Here is a 24,677-nt window from a genome sequence, read left to right as displayed (position 1 = left end):
CCTGGGAAGGTGACACCCACTCCCGGGACAGCCCTGGCTCGCACCCACAGTCACGGGAAGCACCCTCCCCAGGACGCGCCGGGATGGGCTGGAACAGGTCAGCCTTCTCAGAGCCTCTCTTTCAGCACATTTCAGACGACAGGCATTCCTGTCTAATATATTGGATTTTGAATAATCACAGGCTATTACATTGTATTAACTGATGACATTTAAACACCTGTGATAAAACTAGTTAATATTTAGAAACTATGGTTTCACTGGGGCAGAACAGAACTAATCACAATGATTTGGGGTATGAATCCAACACAATCTTGGGAAAAAAAAATTTAATGCAAATATTTAGCCATTAGAACATACAAATAAATAAATAAGCTCAGAATAGCCGAGAAAGAAAAACCAAGTAAGTGTAATTGCCCATTTCTCTTCAGTCCCAGATATTCCATTTCCAAAATACTGGTAATAAAATATACAAATTAACTAATAAGTAAAGAAGACATAGAACATTCAACATAAAACAACCTAAAATAAAAATAAAACCAAGGACAAACCCTAATTATTTTATTTCTGTATATCAAGACTACAAATAGCATTTAAACACTTAATTTATTATTCAAATTAAGAAATTATACATTTTGTTTTGATAATGGTCATTGTCTTAAAAGTGTCATTCAGTTTCCCCGCATTTAAAAGTATATTGCTAATTCTGGTCAATTCAACAGGACAGCCTACAGAGCTCCAGTGACGGGGAGACACCAGCGTGGAAGAGACGGGTCAGAACTCAGACTCCTCCGCACCCCACACCAGCACAGGGTCACTGCTCCCACAGTGACGCTCTGAAATGCTCTCGTTTTCAGAGACTGAAATCACCCAGCAACAAGTCAGGTCCTAATAAAGTGCCTTATTCTGAGAGAATTACCAACACTCCTCCCCGGGACAGGCGCTTGGGGACTGTCCTGTCTTCCTTCAAAGCAGCACCGTTGAGGAAGCAGAGGGTGCAGAAGTGTGGCAAGTTACCCCAAATCTCCAGGAAGACTGGCTGGTGTAGCCCAGGGGTGAGGAGGGCGGGCGAGCCTGGAAAGGCCCGTCCACAGCGGGCTGCAGTGCAGAGGAGCAGCCCGCCACTTTGGTTCAAGTGACTTGAGTGGACGCTGCAGTCTGTTCCCCTAAGTCATCAGTTATCGTAGGTCACATGCATGCCGCAGGAACTGGACGGAGACCCTCCCCCTCCCCGAAAGCTCTCCAGGCACAAAGCGGAGACAGAAATGGAGAAAGAATCAAGTACCCACCTCACACACATCCACACACAGTAATATCCAAACCATCATGATGCAGGCCAATGGTATACCGAAAATAAGCATGCTAGTCCCATTTTGGGGAAATGGCTTAAAAAGCACAAATAAAATATTATCATTGTTATCTATTTTCCAAACCTAACCACTCTGGAAAAGGCAGCAGGAAAAACAAATGCCTTTCATTTTAACAAGGAGGCGTGTAAACAATTCAACCACACGAGAAGCAGGGGCCCTGAGAGAAAGCATCTCCACCTCTCAGACCCTGTGTCTGCAGACCAAGCCGGTCTGAACCCATGAAGCAGGCGCTGCCTCTCCCAGGAGCCTCGCCAGGAGCCCCGCCAGCTCAGAAAGGGCTCGAATCCACCAGCAAAGCCAAAGCTTCATCTTTGGTTAATTTCACTGAGTTGCCGCTAGTCTCAAAACTGTGCTCTTCTTAGCAAAATTGCTCAATTAGCCACATGGCACATAACATTTGTTAAGTTATTTGAAAATCAGTGTCCATCTAAATAAGTGACCATGACTTAATAAACCACTTACAAACTGAAGGAAAGGGGTGATGGAAAGCAGGGGGAACTCAGGAGCTGTGCAAGTCCAGCCTGCGCATCCTCGTCGGCCTGGCAGGGGCTGCCTACGACGGAGGCACTGGGCATTTCTCTGCAGAGGGTCAGGTCCAGTCTCAGCTCAGCTCAGCTCAGCTCGAAGCCAGCAGCACACTCAATAGCATAGAGGAGTTTGCTTCGCAGAAGCGCCTCATCGTAAAACTCGGGGAGCTTCAGCAGGTTCATGCAGGTGCTGGCAGTGGGGAGCCTCTCGAGGTCGGAGCCTCCGTTGTGAATGCAGAATGCGGGGTACAGCTCCTGAAAGACAGCAGGTGTGCAGGACATAGTTCACAAGCGTGGCCTTGAATGAATTTTTAAAAGCACACAAAACTTGCTTGCTTCAAACAGTGAAAAGTTACTACAGTCACATTTTCCCAAAAGGACATTCGCCTTTTTTATTGCACTCAAGACTTAGCTCTAAATTATACCAAATATTGTGCACTGTGCTTCAGTGCACAAGGGGATGAAGAATAACATTCATTCACGGGAAACATAACCTTTGCAGTGAACAGGGCCTCTAAAGGTTTTGTTTTTTAGTTTTTTAAAACTTTGTTTAAAATTCAAAAAGGTACAAGGGTACAAGGGTAGAAAGTTGAATATATATACCTATTTGCTTATATTTAAAACACGGGAAAGACAGAAGCTGCCCCCAAGGGAGGGAAGGAGCAGGGGAGGGACAGGAGTAAGCTGGCGTTCTCCAAACGGACCACATCTTATGGACTGGTCTCGGCACCATGTGGACACAGCAACAAAAACCATAAAATAAATTCAGTTGAAAGGGGAGAAAAAAGCAATCTCTAAATATTGAAAGCAAAATGAAACAAATGAACCTGTTTATTGGAGGCTGAATCACACAGAGAGGAATTATTTCTCGTGTTTTAGAATTGCAAAGAAATCTTAAATTGTTTACAGAAATGTCTTAGTAAATTATTGGTATTGTTCTAAAACCGTTAGGGTACTGTGTATGACCATTATGTACAACTATAACTTATTGTAGGATCCTAGAACTTACGAGATCAAGCAAATGAACTAACAAGAACCAAGACTATCATTGGTAAAAAGAAATCCAAATATAAAATCAAAGAAATAAAATCTTATAAAGCCTAAATTTGAATTGGAAATATCAGTTTGAACTTGTAATGAATTTTTCTCTTAGGTAAAAAACCACGTATTTCCTAGCTCTGTCCACTGAAAAGACCTGGAAGCAATGACCACCCGTGACAGTGAGCACACCAAGTGCCCAGGTTCTGGTCTCTACAGATCCATTTCTCAACGAAAGGACCAGGGCTCCTTGGGAAAATACCTGATTCCAGATGTGGGCCAGAAAATGTACACAAGTGTACATAACAAGTGTTATGATCCTGTCATAGTAGAAAGCAAGAAAGCTGCCCAAACGACTCGGGTTATGGTAAAAAGATTCACAGGCCCCTTGAAGGCATTCCCCTTGCCCAAAGATGGGCACTCCAAATATCAGAAAGAGTAACTACAATGAATTAAAATACATCAAATGGTAAAGCCCATGAGTTCATAACGATAAAAAAGAACCAAAATGTAGTAGTTGCCTTTAGAATATGCCAGTTAACCCACTCAATATTCTGAACACTGGTAGACGAAGAACATGCAAGATTTATTTTATCTTTTCTGTACAAATGGTCCTCAGAGTAACCAAATAGTTGATGAGAAAAATAAAGTTTTCCTTTATAGAAAATTTCAGCTAGGAAATGATATAACTGGAATATGGCTGCTGTAAAACCACATTAAAGAAGGGATCTAGGCAACGACCATCAGTGACCGCTGAAGTCAGTAGATGTCAGGGCGTTGCGAGTTCTGTAATAGACGGATCAGGCTGACCACACCTGACCAATCCCGGCATCTCAGACAGGCGACTCACAGACACTGGGTCTCTGACGTCGAAGTGAGAAAATGTGAAGTACATGAGGTTATCTACACAATGTTATTGCAAAAAAGAAAAATTCAAGTCTAGAATCTGATGAAACCTCTATCAGTTTACAAGATATACAAAGAAGCAATCCAGTTCCTCCGTTAATTAACTTACAGGGCACGATAGAAGAGGGAGCGGACATACAGTGAGAAAAGATTCAAGAGACGCAGCAAACAAATGTGCTGTGTGGACAGTGGCTTGTTTGTGCAGGAGCACTGAAGGTATTGAGGAATTTATGTTGTTATTTTTAGACATGATAACTACAGTCTAGTTATTTTTTTAAGGTACAGTATAAGAATTCTCATCCCTACCTCCCAGCTGCCCAGTTCCCCCTCTCATGAGCAACCAATGCCATGGGTGTCTTAAGTACCTTCCCATTGAGATTTTTTTTTTTTTGTGACGAAGATCAGCCCTGAGCTAACATCCGTGCTAATCCTCCTCTTTTTGCTGAGGAAGACTGGCTCTGAGCTAACATCCATTGCCAATCCTCCTCCTTTTGTTCCCCCAAAGCCCCAGTAGATAGTAGTATGTCATAGTTGCACATCCTTCTAGTTGCTGTATGTGGGACGCAGCAGCCTCAGCATGGCCGGAGAAATGGTGTGTCGGTGCACACCCGGGATCCGAACCCGGGCCGCCAGTAGCGGAGCTCGTGCACTTAACCGCTAAGCCACGGGGCCAGCCCACCCATAGAGATTTAACGTAGAGACAAGAAAAGATTTTCTCCCTTCCCCATTTTAAAAACACAAAATGTCAGCACATTACATACACTGTTCTGTACCTTGATAATTTTTCATTTGATAATGTCTTTGTGATCTTCCTGTAACAATCCAGTGTCCTCATTCTTTTTTTGAGGCTGCATGGTATTCCCTTGGCCGTATGCAGCACAATTTGTTGATGGACACTTACGTTGTTTCCAACTTTTTACAAATAATGATGCAGTGAATAACCACGTGCTTAAGGCATTTCACACTTGTGCAAATGGATCTGCACGCTAAATTCCTAAACATTAGACAATGATAAATGTAGATGACTACGTGAGATCTGTGGCAATGTCCACCCCTTGATGGTTACAAACAACCAGTGACTGTATCTTTCTCTTAACACCAACATCCTTAGATACAAGACATGATTTATATGTCCCCTTCCCACAGGAACACATGAAGTGGAGACTGTCTTTATCCGGAAAGCCTCAATCTGCTAACTCTCAGGCCTGCGTGGGTTTGCCCTCCATTACTACAGGATTTCAGACACCTAGCTAATTCAACTCCTTCATCGCAGCTGTGTAGAACACAGGCCCAGAAAAGCAAAATGGCGGCCCAGCACAGGTGCCTGGTTAGGAGCGAGACCCAGGGTGGTTTCACCTCCAGTTCGGTGCCTTCTAAACTGTAACATACTTCCTCCTTAGAGCTGTGACAAGAGGACAGATGCTTCAAATGCCAGTGTAATGGCAAATCTATTCAACAGTCCCTGCTGACAATGAGGACTGCTAACACTTTCTCTGAACCCTCCTCTCCAAGGTGTAACCTGGCATAACTCTTTGTGAGGACAGCCTGGCAGTATGTATTAGGAGTGTAAACATAACCATGTCCCCTGACCATGACCTCTACTTTTAGGACTGTCTTCTAGGGAAATAATCAGAGACGCAGATAATAATTTATGCACAAAGATGTTCACAGCATTATAAAGAAGGAAGAGTTATAAACAACTAATAAAGAACAGCAAGTAAATTGTGGTAAACTCATATGATGGGACATCATGAAGTTTATTAAAAATATTTCAAAGACTACTTAATATGATGAAAAATGATCCTGATGTAATGTTGATAAAACTGAACACATGATACAGCTTAAATTATATTTAAAAATTATGTATATCTACATAAACATATATATACAGATACAAAGACACATCGATGTAAAAACGTGATAATGGCTAGAATGGGAGAGATTATAGGTATTTCTTTCTTTCTTTTACTCAACCACAATTTCCAATTTTCTATAATAAAAACATTGATTTCATTACAAGGAAAAAATCAAACAGTATAAAAAATAACTACTGGGCCGGCCCCGTGGCTTAGCAGTTGGGTGCGCGCGCTCCGCTGCTGGCGGCCCGGGTTTGGATCCTGGGCGCGCACCGACGCACCGCTTCTCCGGCCATGCTGAGGCCGTGTCCCACATACAGCAACTAGAAGGGTGTGCAGCTATGACATACAACTATCTACTGGGGCTTTGGGGGGAAAATAAATAAATAAATAAAAATTATATATATAAAAAAATAATTACCTACTAACCACTGTAGTGGAAAACAGAGACTACAACTGCAGCAACGTCCTTCTTCTGGTAGGACACTCGGAAGCACCTGTGCCAGGTCTCCGAGTGTGACAGACACCCAGCCGGCCCCAACTGCATGTCAGTTGGATTCTGGCTCATCGCTATGAATTTAGCACACAGCTCACGATGTGGGTAAGAGCACAGCCCACAGAATGCTGAATGAAGAGCTTACACACTTCTTATGATCCACCTTTGTACGTTTCTCTACTTGAAAAATAAACTTCATTTAAACAATATATGTGGCGTGTAATATGTGCAAAAAAACCAGTCTTTTTCTCTAATTACAGTTTATATGCTACTTTAAATGTCTCATAAAAATGTTAGAACAAGAACCAAAAGAGAAACACAAAGATCATTTATTACATTTATTATTTAACATTCTTTTTTTCTTGTGAGGAAGATCAGCCCTGAGCTAACATCCATGCCAATCCTCCTCTTTTTGCTGAGGAAGACTGGCCCTGAGCTAACATCTATTGCCAATCCTCCTCCTTTTTTTTTTTCCCCTTTTTCTCCCCAAAGCCCCAGTAGATAGTTGTATGTCATAGCTGCACATCCTTCTAGTTGCTGTATGTGGGACGCAGCCTCAGCATGGCCGGAGAAGCGGTGCGTCGGTGCGTGCCTGGGATCCGAACCCTGGGCCGCCAGTAGCGGAGCACGAGCACTTAACCACTAAGCCACGGGGCGGTCCCCAATTATTTAACATTTTGAGTACACCGAGGGCAATAATTTTCTCAAATGCTTTATAAAATATAAACATCACATTTTTGAAACAGAAAAGGACCTCTGAAGGCAGGGCCAGTGAGTGCTAGGTAAATGGTCAAGTAATTGGGTAAATGGAAAGCTCGAAGTATATTTTGCAGTTAAACGCCACATTTTAGTGTTTCTTTCATAATACTAATTGAATTTCCTACTTGGAGTCTTAAAAGTAAAAAAAAAATGAAGTTCTTCATTGAAATTCTGAGTCAAGGGCACCATTCTGTGCATAATTAGAGTACAACGGGAATTTGAATTAATTCAGAGTGAGAAAAATCATCCATTTATTGTGTGGCCTGATGGCAACTTAACAATTTTCTACAGCACTTTAATGATTTCTTTTGTCTGTAACAATCACATTCATTAAACATATTAAACTTTAATTAGCTTTAGCAGATGTTATTCTTCTCCAATAATCTGGCACGAAGGAATCTCATAACTTTTAAATTATGCATGCCAGCCTTTGCTATTTATAGTACTTCAACGGAAAGACATTCTCTTCTTTAAATCTGACATCGGTCAGCCCTTTCATGCTGGGCATACTGAGCTAACTGGAAAGCATAAATATTAAGGTGATTTTTTTCAAATTTGGAGTCTAACTTATGACAACTGTAAAAACATCTGAAAACTCTATTACATCTCACCTTTAATATATTTTAGATCATTGAAAAAATCTAAAACAGTAAGATTGTCTCATGGCTTCCAAAAAAGTATTTTTCATGGTAAAATGATAACTCAATTACGATTGTATGGGGATCATCAACAGGGGACAAGAGAATTTTCACTGTAGTTCTATTTGGGATTTTAAAAACTAACGTAAATCCCTCAACTGTTCCCTCCCTCCAAACCTGTAATGCCCCACGGGGAGGGGAGGCTTGGCGCACCCTGACTGCTGGGGGGGCTGGTGCTCAGCACGTCTGGTCGGCCTTTACCACTGGCTCTTCTGCTGCCTGTCAGAATCTCTAGAACCTGCCCCTTCCAGCAAGACTCCTAATTTTTCCTGTGGCGAACATCACTGGCTTCAATTAATTGACCAAGAGCTGGCAGAAATCTCTGGGTCTATCATTCAGTTTTGAGGGGAGGAGGTCCTCCAAATTTCCCTTCTTGCAACTAGATGCTTAATTTTTTTACTTCTAAGTTTGGTGGTGTTTTAAAACTGAAAGGTACTAGAAGCCCTGCCTCTCATAATAAATGTTATTGATAAAATTATCTAATGGTATTAAAATCTTAATATATAAGAATTTAATTTATACCACTATTTATATCACTAGATGACAAAAAGTGTCCTGCTGAAAAACCCGTTATTAGCTCCATTATTCATGCCATTTGCACATTTCATCTGCATTCTTCCTGCTCTTTAATAGAGCCCAACACACCAACATTTCCAGACTTCACTATATGCCCAAGAGGAACCAAAAAGCAAAGACACGTTTCTTTCAGGCTATTGCCCGATCTTCATTCGACTCATAGAGGCCAATTTTCCTATCTAGTTATGTGGGCCAGTACTCAAGACTATGATCGAAACTATGAGGGAGGGCCGGCCCTGTGGCTTAGTGGTTAAGTGCGCACGCTCCGCTGCTGGCAGCCCGGGTTCAGATCCCGGGCGCACACCAACGCACTGCTTCTCCGGCCATGCTGAGGCCGCGTCCCACATACAGCAACTAGAAGAATGTGCAACTATGACGTACAACTATCTGCTGGGGCTTTGGGGGAAAAAATAAATAAAAAAAATTATAAAAAAAAAACAACTATGAGGTAGATCCATCTATTTCTTTTGGGGGAAGGGGGATTTTACACCAAGCCAGAAGCATCACTAAATCTTTCCGAATCCCTTTGTTTAGGTGTGTTGCTTGTACACAGCAGTTTTTTTTGACCCAGTCTAAAAGTTTTTTTCTTTTAATAGATGAGTTTATTCCACATACATTCATTGCTGTAACAGTTCAGCCTCTCTCATTTTTATGTTTTCTATTGTATGATTCTTTTTTTTCTGAAGAAGATTGGCCCTGAGCTAACATCTGTTGCCAATCTTCCTCTTTTTTTTTTTCTTTTTTTCTCCCCAAAGCCCTCAGCACATAGCTGTATATCCTAGTTGTAGGTCCTTCTGATTCTTCTATGTGGGACGCCATCCCAGCATGGTCTGATGAGTGGCAAGTAGGTCCACGCCCCGGTTCCGAACTGGCGAACCCCAGGCCGCTGAAGCAGAACGTGCAAACCCAACTACTGCGCCACCAGGCCGGCCCCTCTACTTCATGATTCTTAATGTCAACTTTGTTTTCTTTATCTGACAAATATAGTTGGTTCTGCTTGTCTTGTTTTGCAAGCTTATTTTCTCCCTCTGATAATTTGGAAGATAGAGGAGTGATTTTAGTTCTACTAATATCATTGAATATTATTATTCACTAATAGGTCTATATCCATGTCTTTATTATTGTTTCCAAAAGTAATAGTGTCGATGATTTACCTCCTGCAAAAGATAAAATCACTGCACTTACACCACACCTCTTTCCCATTTTTCTAATTTATTGCTCTAGTTCTGATGGCACTTATTGGGATGTTGTGTTAAGCCTCTGTTGTCAATTTTTAAAAATAGCTTAATTGAGGTGTAATTTATATACTATAAGAATTGCCCATTTAAGTGTACAATTCAATACATTTAATAACTTCATACAGTTGTGCAACTGTACCCACAATCCAGTTCTGGAATGTTGCCATTTCCCCAAAAAGCTCCCCACTTCCACTCCCAGCCCTAGGCAACCACTGAGCCGCCTGTCCCTATAAATTTGCCTTTCAAAAAAGACGTTTCACGTAAATGGAATCACATAATATGTAGTGTTGTATCTCACCCCTTTCACTCAGCACAGTGTTTTCAATATTCATACATGTTCATACATAATGTTCATACATTATGTATCAGTAATTCCTTTCAATTTCTGAATATATAGTCACATGCCATATAACGACGTTTCGGTCAATGACAGACCACATACACGATGGTGGTCCCACAAGATTAGTACCATATAGCTTAGATGTGTAGTAGGTTATACCATCTAGGTTTGTCTAAGTACATGCTACGATGTTCGCACAAGGACGAAACCGCCTAACGATGCATTTCTCAGAGAGTATTCCTGTCATTAAGTGACACATGACTGTATCCCACTGTATGTATAGACTACATTTTGTTTATCCATTATCAGTTGATTGACATTTGGATTGTTTCCAGTTTTTGGCCATTATGAATAATGTTGCTCTGAACATTCACATGAACATTGTGTGAACATATGTTGTCATCTGAGTACATTCCCGGGAGTGGAATCACTTCATTATATTGAGGGACATTCTCAGGATAACCTGCCTGTAACCCACTGAAAATGTCAAAGATACAGAAGATACAGACTAAAAGAAACTAAAGAGACATGCCAATTAAATGCAACGTGCAGTCTTGGAGTGGAGTCCAGACTGGGGACACAAATTCTATGAAGGACACAAGGACAGCCGGTGTAATGTCAGCATGCTCCAGAACACCCGAGGGGCTGATTCCAACCTGTCTGTTGAGCCCACCCCAGAGTGTGAGTCAGGAGGTCTGGGTGAGGCTGAAAACGTTCATTTCTAACAAGTTCTCAGGTGAAGCTGATGCTGCTGGTCCCAGGACCACACTGTGTGAACCAGTGGATTAGATAATATCAATATATCACTGCACATTCCTTATTTTTGACAATTTAATTGTGGTTATATAAGAGAGTATTTGTGTTGTAGGAAATATGCGCAGGAAACATGGTGTTTTCAACTTACTCTCAAACGATTCAGAAATGAAATATGTAGAGAAAGAATGATAAAACAAATGTGGCAAAATGTCGACATCTGGTCTATGTGGGCCAAGAAGTTCTTTGTCTAATTCTTGTAATTTTTCTATACATTTAAAATAATTTAAAAGTAAAAAGTTAAAGGAAAGAATAACTCATATAAATCTCATAGATTATCAAAGGTTATTGGAAAGTGAATGTTCATCTATAAGTTTCACAAGCACAAGCAATATACAATGCTTACCTAAACTGATATTATTCTATACTATATATACCATCATTGTGTATTTTTAAATTATTTTAATTTACAATGAATAAAGGAAACACTAACTGTCCTTTGACCAATTTTAATTGCTAAAAATATCAAGCTAAATTATATGAGATCAACATCAATTATCAGAAATGATACAATAAGGCTAGGTAACATAAAATAGGTAACAGTCAACAACCAGGAAAACATATACTTCTGCTCATACATCATTCTTCCCAAACACACTACATCAACATTTTTAGCTTGTGTTTTCTTCAGTTCAGTAGTAAAAATAGCCTAAGATGCATTACAGACTTATGAGACTGATAATCTACATTACAGACAGTCCAACAGTCTGCAGGATCTGTTCACAGGCAATCTTAACCATAGTGTACAACCATCACATCAATAGATTAACACTGCGGACACAGAAAAAAAAACCCCCAAAATAAAACCAATACAAGGAGGACATGAAGATGATAACCAATACTTAATAGATCAAGCTCAAATATTTAATGTAGCTAAAAATAGAGGAAAAATTAATAAAATTTGGTGTTAGAAAAGCACTACACAGTGTGTACTGCACAACTTCATTTAACCCTATTTGACATCCTGCCACCTTTCTTAGTTACAACGTGGTTTTTAAAGCACATGGCGGGCCGGCCCCCTGGCTTAGGGTTAAGTGCGTGCGCTCCGCTACCGGCGGCCCGGGTTTGAATCCCGGGCACGCACCAATGCACCGCTTCTCTGGCCATGCTGAGGCCGTGTCCCACGTACAGCAACTAGAAGGATGTGCAGCTATGACATACAACTTATCTACTGGGGCTTTGGGGGAAAAAATAAATAAATAAAATTAAAAATAAAATAAAATAAAGCACATGGCATGAAAGGTGCATACCTTAAACCCCAAGAGAGGGGGTCGGGAGCAGCTTGTGACAAACTTGAGTAGTTTGCGCTTTTCTTCATCCGTGAATCCCTCCACAACTCTCCAGAAGACTTTGATTACAGGATGGTCAGCAGAATAGCCTCCTACGACCAAATGAACAATGTTTTACTAAAAACAAGATCACTGCAGAAGCAAGATTCTCCTAAAGGCACTAGAGCAACAGACCTACAAAAGCGATGCATTTTCTGCATCCTGTCACAGTGATGGACAGAGCTCGTGGCTGAAACCCACCTCTAAAGAAACACCTTTTATTCCTTTCCTGGGAGCTGATGGGCTAGGACAGAAGGGGAAGAAACTTCAGAGGGATCAAAGTATCAAAGACCAGAATGAGGAACACCCTGTACTTACAAGATGAACCTTGGCAAGAAAAGATGCTGCAAAGGGGTCTGAGTTTTAAGAACTCGCCTGGGAGTTAAAAATCAACGTCTGTTGAGTAGCAGATGTTAAATAACAAGGAATTTACATGATGGTCACACATCTAAAAATGGTAGACATTAGGATTTTTATTTCAAATAGAGCTAGTTATTTTGCCAGCACAATCTTAGCGTCTAAATTCGTTTTATCACCTGTCCTTCTGACAATAATGTACAGACCATGGCTAACAACCAACCCCAGCACACGATCAGACCACCATTCTAAAGTGTAATATCTGTTACTTATAGCTTTTAATCTAGTTAAGTGCTTCCTAAAACTGAAATAATTGCTATATATTGTTCCCTCATTGTTAATATACTACAGAAATAACATCAATAAAATATCCTAAGTGCATTAATTGGCACCAAAATGAATATGATAATATTTTAAACCTATTTACTGGAATAGCTAAGATCATTAAAGGTATAAGCTTCCAGTGCAGATAGGGTTACGCAAACAACCGAAGACAACTTCTTGGCAAAGGAAAAGTTGGATTGATTTCATTTTTTTAAACTTATGACTTGATAGTGGGGACAATGTGACCTTAGGTATTATCTGCCTTTACATAAACATTAGAGTTCAAATTTAGAGCAATACAAATTAATTACAGAAAGGGGAGATACATGCACACATTTACATATATACATATATATAAATACACACATACGTATATATGTAAATGATTTTAGAAAATTTATAGAGTTTTGCAACCATCACAATCCAGTTTCAGAACATTCCCATTTCCTCAAACAAATCCTACATCCACCCCATTGACAACCATGATCTGCTCTGTCTCCATAAGTGTGCTCTTAAAGATGTTTCATCTAAATGAAATTACATTCACAATGCTGTGCAACTTTCACCACGGTCCATTTCCAAAATGTTTTCAAAAGTTATCTTGGAAGAAAGGTTGGGAAACAGCATTTAACAGAGCAGAGGAGTCAGGGTACATTTTTTATTCCCTCTCTCCCAGCCCCTGGTAACCTCTAATCTACTTTCAGTATCTAGGAATTTACCCATTCTAGGTATTTTATATAAGTTGAATCATATAATATATGTCCTTTTGTGTCTGGCTTATCTTACTTGGAATAATGTTTTCAAGATTCATCCATGTTGTACCATGTATTCAAACTTCATTCCTTTCTAAGACTTAATAATATTCCCTTGTTCGTATATACCACATTTGTTTATCCACTCACACATAGATGGACCTTTGGGTTGTTTCTGCCTTTTGACTATTGTGAACAATGCTGCATGCATGGTGTACAAGTATCTGTTTCAGTCCCCGCTTCCAACTGCTTTGGGTATATACCTAGGAGTAGAACTGTTGGGTTATATGGTAATTCTATGTTCAGCTTTTTGGGGAACGATCAAACCATTTTCCATAGTGGCTATTTTACATTCCCACCAGGAACGAACGAGGGTTCTAATTTCTCCACATCCTCACCAACATTTGTTATTTCCTTTGTGTGTGTGTGTGTGTGTGTGTGTGTGTGTATTTAGTAACAGCCACCCTAATGGATGTGAAGTGTATCTCACTGTGGTTTTGATTTGCATTTCCCTAATGATTAGTGATGTTGAACATCTTTTTGAGCTTACTGGCCACTTGTATATGTTCTTTAGAGAAACGTCTATTCAAGTCCTTTGCCTATCTTTGAACTGGCTTGTTTGCCTTCTTGTTGTTGAGTTGTAAGAGTTCTTTATATACTCTGGATACCAGACCCTTATCAGATATATGATTTCCAAACATTTTCTCCCATTCTGTAGGTGGTCTTTTCACTTTCTTGATGGTGTCCTTTGATGCACAAAGTTTGTAATTTTGATGAAGTCCAATTTATTTTTTTTTTCTTTTGTTGCTCATGCTTTTGGTGTTATATCTATGAATCCATTGCCAAATCCAAGGTCATGAAGATTTACCCATTTTCCCCTAAGAGTTTTATGTTCTTAGCTCTTATATTAAGGTTGTTGATGCATTCTGAGTTACTTTTTGAATATAGTGTGAGGTAAGGGTACAGCCTCATTCTTTTGCAAAAATCCAGTTGTCCTACACTTAACTTTTTAAATAACTGTAAACTTTTCCAAAGAGGCTCTACCATTTTACATTCCAGCCAGTCAAGAGGGTTCCAATATCTCCACACACTAATACTTGGTATTGTCTTTTTTGTGTGTGTGTGTGAGGAAGATTGGCCCTGAGCTAACATCTGCCAATCCTCCTCTTTTTGCTGAGGAAGACTGGCCCTGGGCTAACATCCACGCCCATCTTCCTCTGCTTTATACGGGACGCCGCCACATCATGGCTTGACAAGCAGTGTGTGCTCGGGATCTGAACCGGCAAACCCCGGGCCGCCGCAGCAGAGCGCACGTACTTAACTGCTTGTGCCACCGGGCCGGCCCCTTGTCTATCTTTTTGATTACAGACATTCTAGTGGGTATGCAGTGGTATCTCATTAGGATTTAATTTGCATTTCCCTAACGATTAATGGTGTTAAACATCTGTTCATGTGCTTATTTTGTTATTGGTCATTTATATATATCTTTATAGTGAAACATTTTTTTTGCCCATGTTTTTAAATTCAGTTGTCTTGTTACTGACTTGCAGAGTTCTTTACATATTGTGGACACAGTCCATTATTAGATATATTGCTTGAAAATATTTTCTCCCAATCTGTGGCCTGTTTTTTTCGTTTTAGTAATGGTATCTTTTGAAACACAAAAGCTTTAATTTTGAGGAAGTCCAATTTTCTATCAATTTCTTTTTTCTGGATCATGCTTTTGGCGTACAACTAAAAATTCTATCTAATCCAAAAGTCATGAAGATTTTCTCCTGTGTGTTCTTTGAGAAGTTTTAGAGTTTGGGCTATTACCCATAGGTCTCCGATCCTGTTGAGATCACTTTTGCATATGATGTGAGGTGAAGGTCTCAGTCCATTCTTTTCCAGGTGGCGTGTCAGCACCACTGAACTGTCGAAAATCAACTAACCGTAAATATCAAGATTTGTTTCTGAACTCCCAATTACATCCCATTGATCAATACGTCTGTCCTTGTGCCAGTGCCACAATGTCTTGATGACTGTGGCTTTATAGTAAGTTTTAAATCAGAGTGTAAGTCCTTCAACTTTATTCTCCTACAAAATTGTTTTGGCTTTTTTAGGCCCTTTATATTTCCATATAAATTTTAAAGTCAGCCTGTTGATTTCTACAAAAAAGCCAGCAGGGATTTTGATAGGGACTGCATTGAATTTGTAGATTAATTTGGAGAGAACTACATCTTGTCAATACCAAGTCCTCCAATCCATGAAAATGGACTGTCTCTCCATTTATTTAGGTCTTCTTTAAGTTCTCTCAACAATGTTTTGCAGTTTTTCAGGGTACAAGTCTTGTACTTACTTTGCTAAATTTGTATTTTATTCTTTTTGATGCTACTATAAATGGAATTGTTTAATTAATTCCATTCTTGGATTGTAAATAGAAATAGAACTGGTTTCTGTATACTAATCTATGCTGCAACCTGCTAAAACTGTTTATTAGTTCTAGATTTTTTTTTTGTCATGCCATCTATGAAAAAAGGCAGTTTTATTTATTTCACTTTTTCTTTTCCAAGTTGGTTATTTTCCCCTTCCTTCCTTCCTACCTATCTACCTGCCTGCCCACCTATCGCCTTTATTGTATTAGCTCAAAACCCCAGCATGATGTTGAAGAAAAATGGTGAAAGCACTTGCTTGGGTATCAAGTATTCAGGCTTTCACCATTCAGTGTGATGTTGGCTGTGAGTTTTCGTACACCTCCTGCAGCAGGTTGAGGAAGCTCCCTTCTGTTCCCAGTTTCTTGAGAGTTTTTAATCCTGAGTGGGTAGGAGATGCTTAGATGCTCAAAAGCTGCAATTGCTTTTCTCTTTTTTTTGCATCTGTTGAGATGATCATATGGTCTTGTCCTTTATACAATGCTGTGTATTACACATTAATACATTTTCAGATGTGAAATGAACCTTGCATTTATGGGATAAATACTACTTGGTTTAATCATTTTTATGTGCTGCTGGATTCAGTTTGCTAATATTTTGAGGATTTTTGCATCTATGTTCATGGGAGATATTAATCTATAATTTCCTTTTCTTGTTATTATGCTTGTCTGCCTTTGATAGCAGGCTAATACTGATCTTTGAGGAGAGAAATTCTCTCCTCACTCAGCCATAGCTGGAAGTCCTACACAGGATATGTTTTTATGGCTTAAATATTCTACAAGAAATGCTCATTTCAAAATATTTAGAAAAAGGAGAAAAGTAACAATGAATAAATATCACCTGTAATTTCATTAATTCTAAGTGACCACTGCCATTTTATAAAACTGAAATGGCTTTAAAGTGTTCTTGGTTCTAAAAAGTAAATTATGCACACTGTATAATATTCAGATAATAAAGGGAAACAAAGTTTTAAAGAAGCAAAAATGACTTATAATCTCACGACCACTTAACATTTTTGCTTATATCTTACTCAACTTTATCTTCATAGATAGGGGATTATATGACACATACTGATCCATCATCTGGTTTATTTGAGACTATATTTTAAATTTTCTAGTATTTATAAAATACTTTAAAATGTCCACATGCATAATAAAGATAGGAATCAATGGTTCACATTTGCAAATCACTTTTATAATACATATTTAAGATTCTGCAGAGCTTTTTTTCTGGGAGCCATATTCATTCTAATTTCACCTCCAAAAATGCTTATATTCTTTAATAAGCAATTTAACTTCTGCACTTTTCTCATTTAAAAAAAATAGACTTTACACATAGACAGCAATATATACAAAGTTGTTTATTATCTATTTGATCTCAAAAATTAATTGTAAGAAGAGTACACCTTGGATATGTTTATTTCTGATGCTAAACAGAATACATATTATAAATTATATATCACCACTAACTACATGAAAATACTAGAATAATAGGCTATGATCAAGGAAAACACCAAAATAACAGTGGTTATTTTAAGGATGATTTTTTTCTTTTAACTGTGTTTCCGAGTATATATAATAAAGTTAATTAAAAAAAAAACTCACAAATACCCAAAGGTACACCAATTCCAACTTTGAACACTCTTGTTATGGTTTTAATTTGTTGTTTTTCTGACGACTAATGTTGTTGAGCATCTTTCTATGTGCTTATTGGCCTTTTGAATATCTTCTTTTTGATTTTTCATTTTCTTGAAGAGTAGAAACTTTTAATTTAATCAAAAGCAAACATTCTGAGGAGGTCCAATGTTTCAGTTTCTTCTTCTACTGTTAGTGGGTTTTGGCTGGCACTGTTCTTGAAAGCAAAAGACTGGAAGCAATTAAATGGCCAAAAGTAGAGACTTAAGAATGTATGTTTTGAAAAGAAAAAAACACAAAATGCAGATTAGAGTGTAAAAACGAGGAAATTAAGAATTAAATTTGTGGGGCCAGCCCTGCGGCCGAGTGGTTCAAGTTCCACGCGCTCCACTTCAGGAGCCTGGGTTCACAGGTTCGGATCCTGAATGCGAACCTACTCCACTTATCAGCCATGCAGTGGAGGCATCCCGCATACAAAACAGAGGAAGATTGGCACAGATGTTAGCTCAGGGCCAATTCTCCTCAAGCAGGGAGCAAAAAAAAAAGAGGAAGATGGCCATGGATGTTAGCTCAGGGCAAATCTTCCTCACCAAAAAAAAAAAAAAAAAAAGAATTAAATTTGTATTTGCGTGTAAATATATAAAGATCCAACAACATAAGTGGCTACTTATGGGGGGGGTAGGGGAGGAGCAGATGAATGGAAAATAAGAACAGGAAGAGGACTTTCTTTCTTTCTTTTTTTTTTTGTGAGGAAGATCAGCCCCGAGCTAACATCCATACCAATCCTCCTCTTTTTGCTGAGGAAGACTGGCCCTGGGCTAACATCCGTGCCCATCTTCCTCCACTTTATATGGGACGCCGCCACAGCATGGCCTGACAAGCAGTGTGTTGGTGCGCGCCTGGAATCCGAACCCGGGCCGCCAGCAGCGGAGCACGCACTTAACCACTTCGCCACAGGGCTGGCTCTAGGAAGATGACTTTCAACATATACCTCATGACACATTCTGGGTTTTAAACCATGTGGAAGAATTACCTATACAAAAAAGTATATTAAACATTACGTTGTAAATATGATCATACATAGCATTTTCAGAAATAACTAACTAGTAGTGACAACATACCTGAGTAGTTTGTAAAGGATTTTAGGTCCTCTAGACTTATGGGAACTTGTGCACCAGAAATTAACACCTGGAAAAAAGTTCAATTCATAAAATTTGAGGTAGGTTTTAAGAAAGTTTTTCATGTCTGAAACAACTTCTCCAAGCATCAGTAGGCAGTGCACCTGAATTTCCTGCTGATCGAACATGCGCAGCCACTCCAGGTTCACCACATTGGCCAGGCCCTGTCGGAAGGCCAGGCAGTGCTGGCGGATCTGTCTGTTCAGCCTGTAGTCGGCTACAAGGTGGATGTACGCAATCCGGTTGGCACTGGTGACGGGGATATCTTTTCCACCAAATTTTAGTTCAACCACCTGTGAATATTAAAATAAGGGCCTTAAAATTCTCAAAGTATGACTACAGGGTGAAACAAAAGCAAGAAACGATTATTTCAAGGAAACTTGACTGCGTTGGTTTGTGATGAGAACTTCAGTGAAAAGCAGTGCGACCAGTACCCACATCAGTGTATGTAGACTTGAAGATGCACCTGTGATGGGACTCTTCAAAGCTTGTGCCTTATCCTGTCTTTAAGATCATTAACCACCCCTCTTTCTCCAAAGTACTAATAAGGAATCACGCAACAATGTGATGTGGCCACTTCATTGTAAAAAATGAGAAATCATAAAGAGTAAGATATGAACCCAAAAAATATGAACCCAATGATCAAGTCAGAAGGGATTCATTTTGGAGACATTACAGCTTAAGGAATTAAGGTTGTAATAAAATGACTACTCATATTTGTTCATATAAGCAGCATACTTCTCTTTGTATTTTCATATTATTATTACCACTGTAAAGTACTTTAAATATGATTTAAAGGGTAAGGTTAATAATTAGAGATAACTGATTAGTTCATTTCTTACGTATCTGAATAGAAGTAGAAAGAACAACTTTTGATCTTTACATAACCACACACACAAAATCTGTGGGCCTAGTATAGAGTCAGAAGCATCACTAGAGTGTCAGTGAGAAAGCACTGCACCAGAAAGAAGAGGCCTGGATTCTAGTTCCCTCTCCCTCACTTTAAGGAGTGGCCACAGACAAGTCCTCCAGCCCTTGGAACTTGTTTTGTCATTAATAAAATGGTGATGTTTGTTTTGTCAGTCTTGCATTTGTGATTATGTAAACTCATATAAACAAAGTTGATTGACAAAACGCCACAGACAATCATAAACATATAAGCCTAATTTATAAGAGTATACTTTTAAAATTCCTTGGTTACTAGTACTTAAACAAAAGAAATGCATTCTTGGATGCATTTAGAGGAGGTAATCTATGCCAAGGATAAAGAAATATAAAATAAATCCAAAATAAGTGAACAAGGACTTTCCGGAGCGACCAAGACAATAAGGGGGACTGCCGCTAGTGGAAACTCACTATGCCTATCTCGGGGGTACAGAGAGACACTCAGACTGTGGATTACGGGAAAGCCACTAATAAACCCCCAGTGGCTTCTTCTTCAGCCTTTGTTCTCTTGGTAGTCATCATATTCTGAGCAGAACAAAGTCAACACCACTCTCTCTGGGCCATGGCATTTTACCCCAATTTTTTATCACTTTACAGAAGGACTATTTTAAAATCTGCTAAAGAGCTTTACTTAAACTGTCCTATGTCTAATGGTTACGAGACCACCTCATGTTATAAAAGTTCCGCAGCTTTATCAGGTCTGCTGCTTCTCACCAGCGCAGGTTCTCAGTGCTGGGACCACCAGGGCTAAGAAGGGCTCTGAACCCACTGTCTCCACTCTGGGGGAGGCCATATTGCTTCCTGTGCTCACTCTTGGCTGACAGGCCATCTGTTACTCAAGCCTCAGGAGCTCCTGTTCTATTTCAATATATAAAATATCACCTCTTGCTTTAAGTGGATTAACGGCAGATAATAAATGATGATGTACTGTGTGATTTGGAAGACAAAGGACCCAGGAAGTGATCAGTTACAGGACTTCCAAAGCCCCCAGTTACCCTACCTAATTGCAGCACTGACATGTCCAGCAACTTTAAAGTGGGTACACTGTGGTAATTTAAACTCCTCTCTCCAGCTACCCCTAAATAACCGTGAGTGTTTATTTATTTATTTATTTATTTTTTGTGAGGGAGATCAGCCCTGAGCTAACATCCGTGCCAATCCTCCTCTTTTTGCTGAGGAAGACCAGCTCTGAGCTAATATCCATTGCCACTCCTCCTCCTTTTTTTCTTCCCCAAAGCCCCAGTAGATAGTTGCATGTCATAGTTGCACATCCTTCTAGTTGCTGTATGTGGGACGTGGCCTCAGCATGGCCAGAGAAGTGGTGCGTCGGTGCGCGCCCGGGATCCGACCTGGGCTGCCAGCAGCAGAGTGTGCACACCTAACCGCCAAGCCACGGGGCCGGCCCAGTGAGTGTTTAAAATCATGTCAAAACTGTCCTCAGATTTCAGTTTTGAGGGCATATTTTTAGGTCTTTAAACATGGAACCAGAGCAGTTCTTACAGCAAGAGCTACCTTCTCTGTCACTCTGAAGGTCTACATTTTACGGCACTTTAGAAGGCACTGGGCTCTCAAGTGACTGACTCACATGAGCTTATTTAATCCTCATGGCAACTTATACCCCTTTTGAAGACGAGGAAGGGGTTCTATGACTTGCCCAAGGTCACACAGTAAAGCTGCAAAACCAGGACTTGAACCAAGGTCTCATGACTCCAGTTCCATGCTTTTCTACATAACAGGTGATTATATATGGGTCCATCTCAAACCTCGAGCATTTTCCTGAAGGGACATGTGTATATAAATTAGTAGTCTAAAATTTCATATTCCTTTTAAGCAGGCTAACAAACAGTCATATTAATCACACTAAAGAAAACAAATTTGAGAGCAACATCATTATTTTATTTATTTATTTATTTATTTTTTGTGAGGAAGACCGGCTCTGAGCTAACATCTACTGCCAATCCTCCTCCCTTTTTTCCCCCCAAAGCTCCAGTAGATAGTTGTATGTCATAGCTGCACATCCTTCTAGTTGCTGTATGTGGGACGTGGCCTCAGCATGGCCAGAGAAGCGGTGCGTCAGTGCGTCCCCGGGATCCGAACCCGGGCCTCCAGTAGCGGAGCGCAAGCACTTAACTGTTAAGCCACGGGGCCGGCCCCATATTAATCACACTAAAGAAAACAAATTTGAGAGCAACATCATTATTTTAAAATGGAATATTAATTAACATAACCTGCCAATATAATGAAGTATTTGCATATTACAAATCTTTAAATCATTATATATATATATATATATATATATATATTTTTTTTTTTTTTTTGCTGAGAAGTTTAGCCCTGAGCTAACATCTGCGCCAGTCTTCCTTTACTGTATATGTGGGTCGCCACCACAATGTGGCTGACAAGTGATGTAGGTCCATGTCTGGGATCCAAACCCACGAATGTGGGCTGCCAAAGTGGAATGTGCCAAACTTAACCACTACGCCCTAGGGCCAGCCCCCTAAATCACTATATTTTATAAACTTAAACCTGTGTAGAAGACTACGTTTTTATATCTATTTCTACAAAAATCCATAAGATCTCCCTCCAAATTAGGTGCTTTACTAGTGACTGTCTTAATTTTTCCAATTACACTCTTTAGTATAATTATTCTTATGCATTATCATCTATAATCTCCTTACTCGGTAGAAATTTCTATGAATAATTGGAACATCTTAACTTCACACTTTTGCTTTTAACAGATTCCAATATTATCAGTGGTGCTTTAATGGAACTCTTACATATGCGACATCTCACTATTACCATCTATTTCAGAAGGAAAAATGGGAAATACTCCCATTAGCAAAGGCCTTGGACAGGTCATTACGAAACTGACTGCCCTAAAGCTTTTCTTTAGTTTTTAAACCATGCCACTAGGTGGAGCGAGGCTACAGATGCAAGAGGCATTACTATCTGTATGTTGAAAATTTCCTATGACGACGACAAACCTCATCTTTAAAAAGACACCTGAATTTTGCATTGTTGAAATTTCAGCTCTATAGTATGGAAGAAGAGGTTGAAACAAAAGCAACTAAATAAGCTGCAATCAAATAAAATATGGCTTTGTCTTCCTCACTCTTATTTTATCTTACACTGCTGACATCAGTTCTCAAAAATGCCTAGAGATGACCATGTATTAAGAAGAATTAGGAAGCCTCAGGCAATATTATTTCCTTCATTTCTACTTAGGATTTAATCCATACCTATTTCTGAAATAGGTAGCTTTAGAAGCTGAGAAACAGATGGAAAATTCAAGTACCACAAAGATGGTACATTTAAAAAATATCCAGCAAATTTACACACTAGGATATCTTCTTATTTTAGTTTTTGAAGACATCACTGTGGTGTACAAACCAGGTAACAGTTCTGTAGTCTAGGGAGGAAGCCAACAAAAATATACTCAATCTCAATATTCCCGAGGAACTCTCAGTATTAGAGCACAGCACTGTGTATTATAACACCACAATGAAGTAGCACTTCACACCCATTAAGATGGCTATGATTTAAAAAGAGAGAGAGAGAAAGAAAAGAAAACAGAAATAAGTGTTGATGAGGATGTGGAGAAATCAGAACCCTTGCACATTGCTGGTGGGAATGTAAGATAGTACAGCCACTATGGAAAATGGTATGGGGGTTCCTCAAAAAGTTAAACATAGAAAGGCCAGCTCTGTGGAGTGGTGGTTAAGTCTGGCATACTCCACTTGGGCGGCCCAGGTTTGTGGGTTTGGATCCCAGGCACGGACCTACATCACTCGTCAGCCATGCTGTGGTGGCATCACACATACAAAGTAGAGGAAGACTGGCACAGATGTTAGCTCAGGGCTTATCTTCCTCAAGCAAAAAAAGAGGAAGATTGGCAACAAATGTTAGCTCAGGGTGAATCTTCCCCACACACAAAAAAAAGTGAAAAAAAAAAAGTTAAACATAGAATAGCCCTATGACCCAACAATTCCACTTCTAGGTATATACCCAAAAGGAACAGAAGCAGGGAATTGAAAAGGTATTTCTATAGCAATATTCATGGCATCATTATTTATGATAACCAAAACAACTATAACGTCCACTGACAGATGAATGGATAAGCAAATGTGATACATACACACAATGGAATATTAATCAGCCTTAAAAAGGAAGAAACTCTGATGCATGCTACATTATGGGTGAACTATGAGGACATTATGCTCAGTGAAATAAACCAGTCACAAAAGAACAAATACTGTATGATCCCACTCATATGAGGTACTAGAGTCGTCAAATCAACAGAAACAGAAAGCAGAATGGTGGCTGCCAGGGGCTGGGGGAGGGGGATACGGAGTTTAGTACAAGAATGTCCTGTCTGCCTCACCTCCTCTCTGACTCAAAATCTACTTAGTTCAAGATACTGATCTAGGGGCCGGCCCGGTGGCATAGTGGTTAAGTTTGTGTGCTCTGCTTCGGGGGCCCGGGGTTTGCAGGTTCGGATCCTGGGTGCAGACCTACACACCACTGGTAAAAGCCACCCTGTGGTGGCGCCTCACATACAAAATAGAGGAAGACTGGCACAGATGTTAGCTCCAGGCTCATCTTCCTCAAAAAAAAGATACTGATCTATAGAATGTAATTTCAAAAATGAAAATTACAGTTGAAGTCCTTACAGTTGAAGTCCTATCATTAAAAATTTTCTTCACTGCTTAACACCCAAGTTACGGTTTCTCTGAATTCCGAAACCACCTGACCCAAAAAATACCCAGGCAGTTTCCAGGTCCTGCCCTAACTTATAGAATTGAAACCTCAGTTTCCTCTAACAAGAGGCTCAAATATTTTCCTGTTATTCATTTTCCATTTAGCTCTGAAATGCACCTTTGTAGGCTGTCTTACACTGAAGCACTGAAATAACACTGGCTCTCTTTCTGAGAACAGGTTTAGCCTTTCTAAAGCCCAAGGCTTAAATACTTCTCCACGGACAACAGGATAAAGCCCAGACCTCCTGGCATCCATCCACCTACTCTCCTCCATGACCCCTAACTCCAGCCACTTCTAAATATGCTCACCTGCCGGTGAACTCCTCACCACCTGTCCAGGGTCTCGTCCAGGGAGCCATCCGGGACCCACCTGGAGC

General features: G+C 39.8%; 1 protein-coding gene across 2 annotated transcripts in view; it reads right to left on the bottom strand.

The window, feature by feature from the left end:
* Nucleotides 1–311: 311 nt before the first annotated feature.
* UBE3C (ubiquitin protein ligase E3C) overlaps nt 312–24,677 on the bottom strand; it is a 138,956-nt gene continuing 114,590 nt past the window's right edge. For both annotated transcript variants that reach the window (XM_058534166.1, XM_058534169.1), the window contains exons 20-23: nt 18,703–18,891; nt 18,542–18,608; nt 11,865–11,995; nt 312–2,149 (exon numbers count right to left, since the gene is read on the bottom strand). In XM_058534166.1, the coding sequence (XP_058390149.1) occupies nt 1,979–2,149; nt 11,865–11,995; nt 18,542–18,608; nt 18,703–18,891 (558 nt within the window). In that variant the 3' untranslated portion in view covers nt 312–1,978. The remainder of the gene's footprint in view (nt 2,150–11,864; nt 11,996–18,541; nt 18,609–18,702; nt 18,892–24,677) is intronic.

Source organism: Diceros bicornis, chromosome 3 (assembly GCF_020826845.1).
Source record: "Diceros bicornis minor isolate mBicDic1 chromosome 3, mDicBic1.mat.cur, whole genome shotgun sequence".
NCBI classification, from domain to species: domain Eukaryota; kingdom Metazoa; phylum Chordata; class Mammalia; order Perissodactyla; family Rhinocerotidae; genus Diceros; species Diceros bicornis.
The sequence above is the reverse complement of the archived record's forward strand: the minus strand, read 5'-3'. Positions and strand labels throughout refer to the sequence as shown.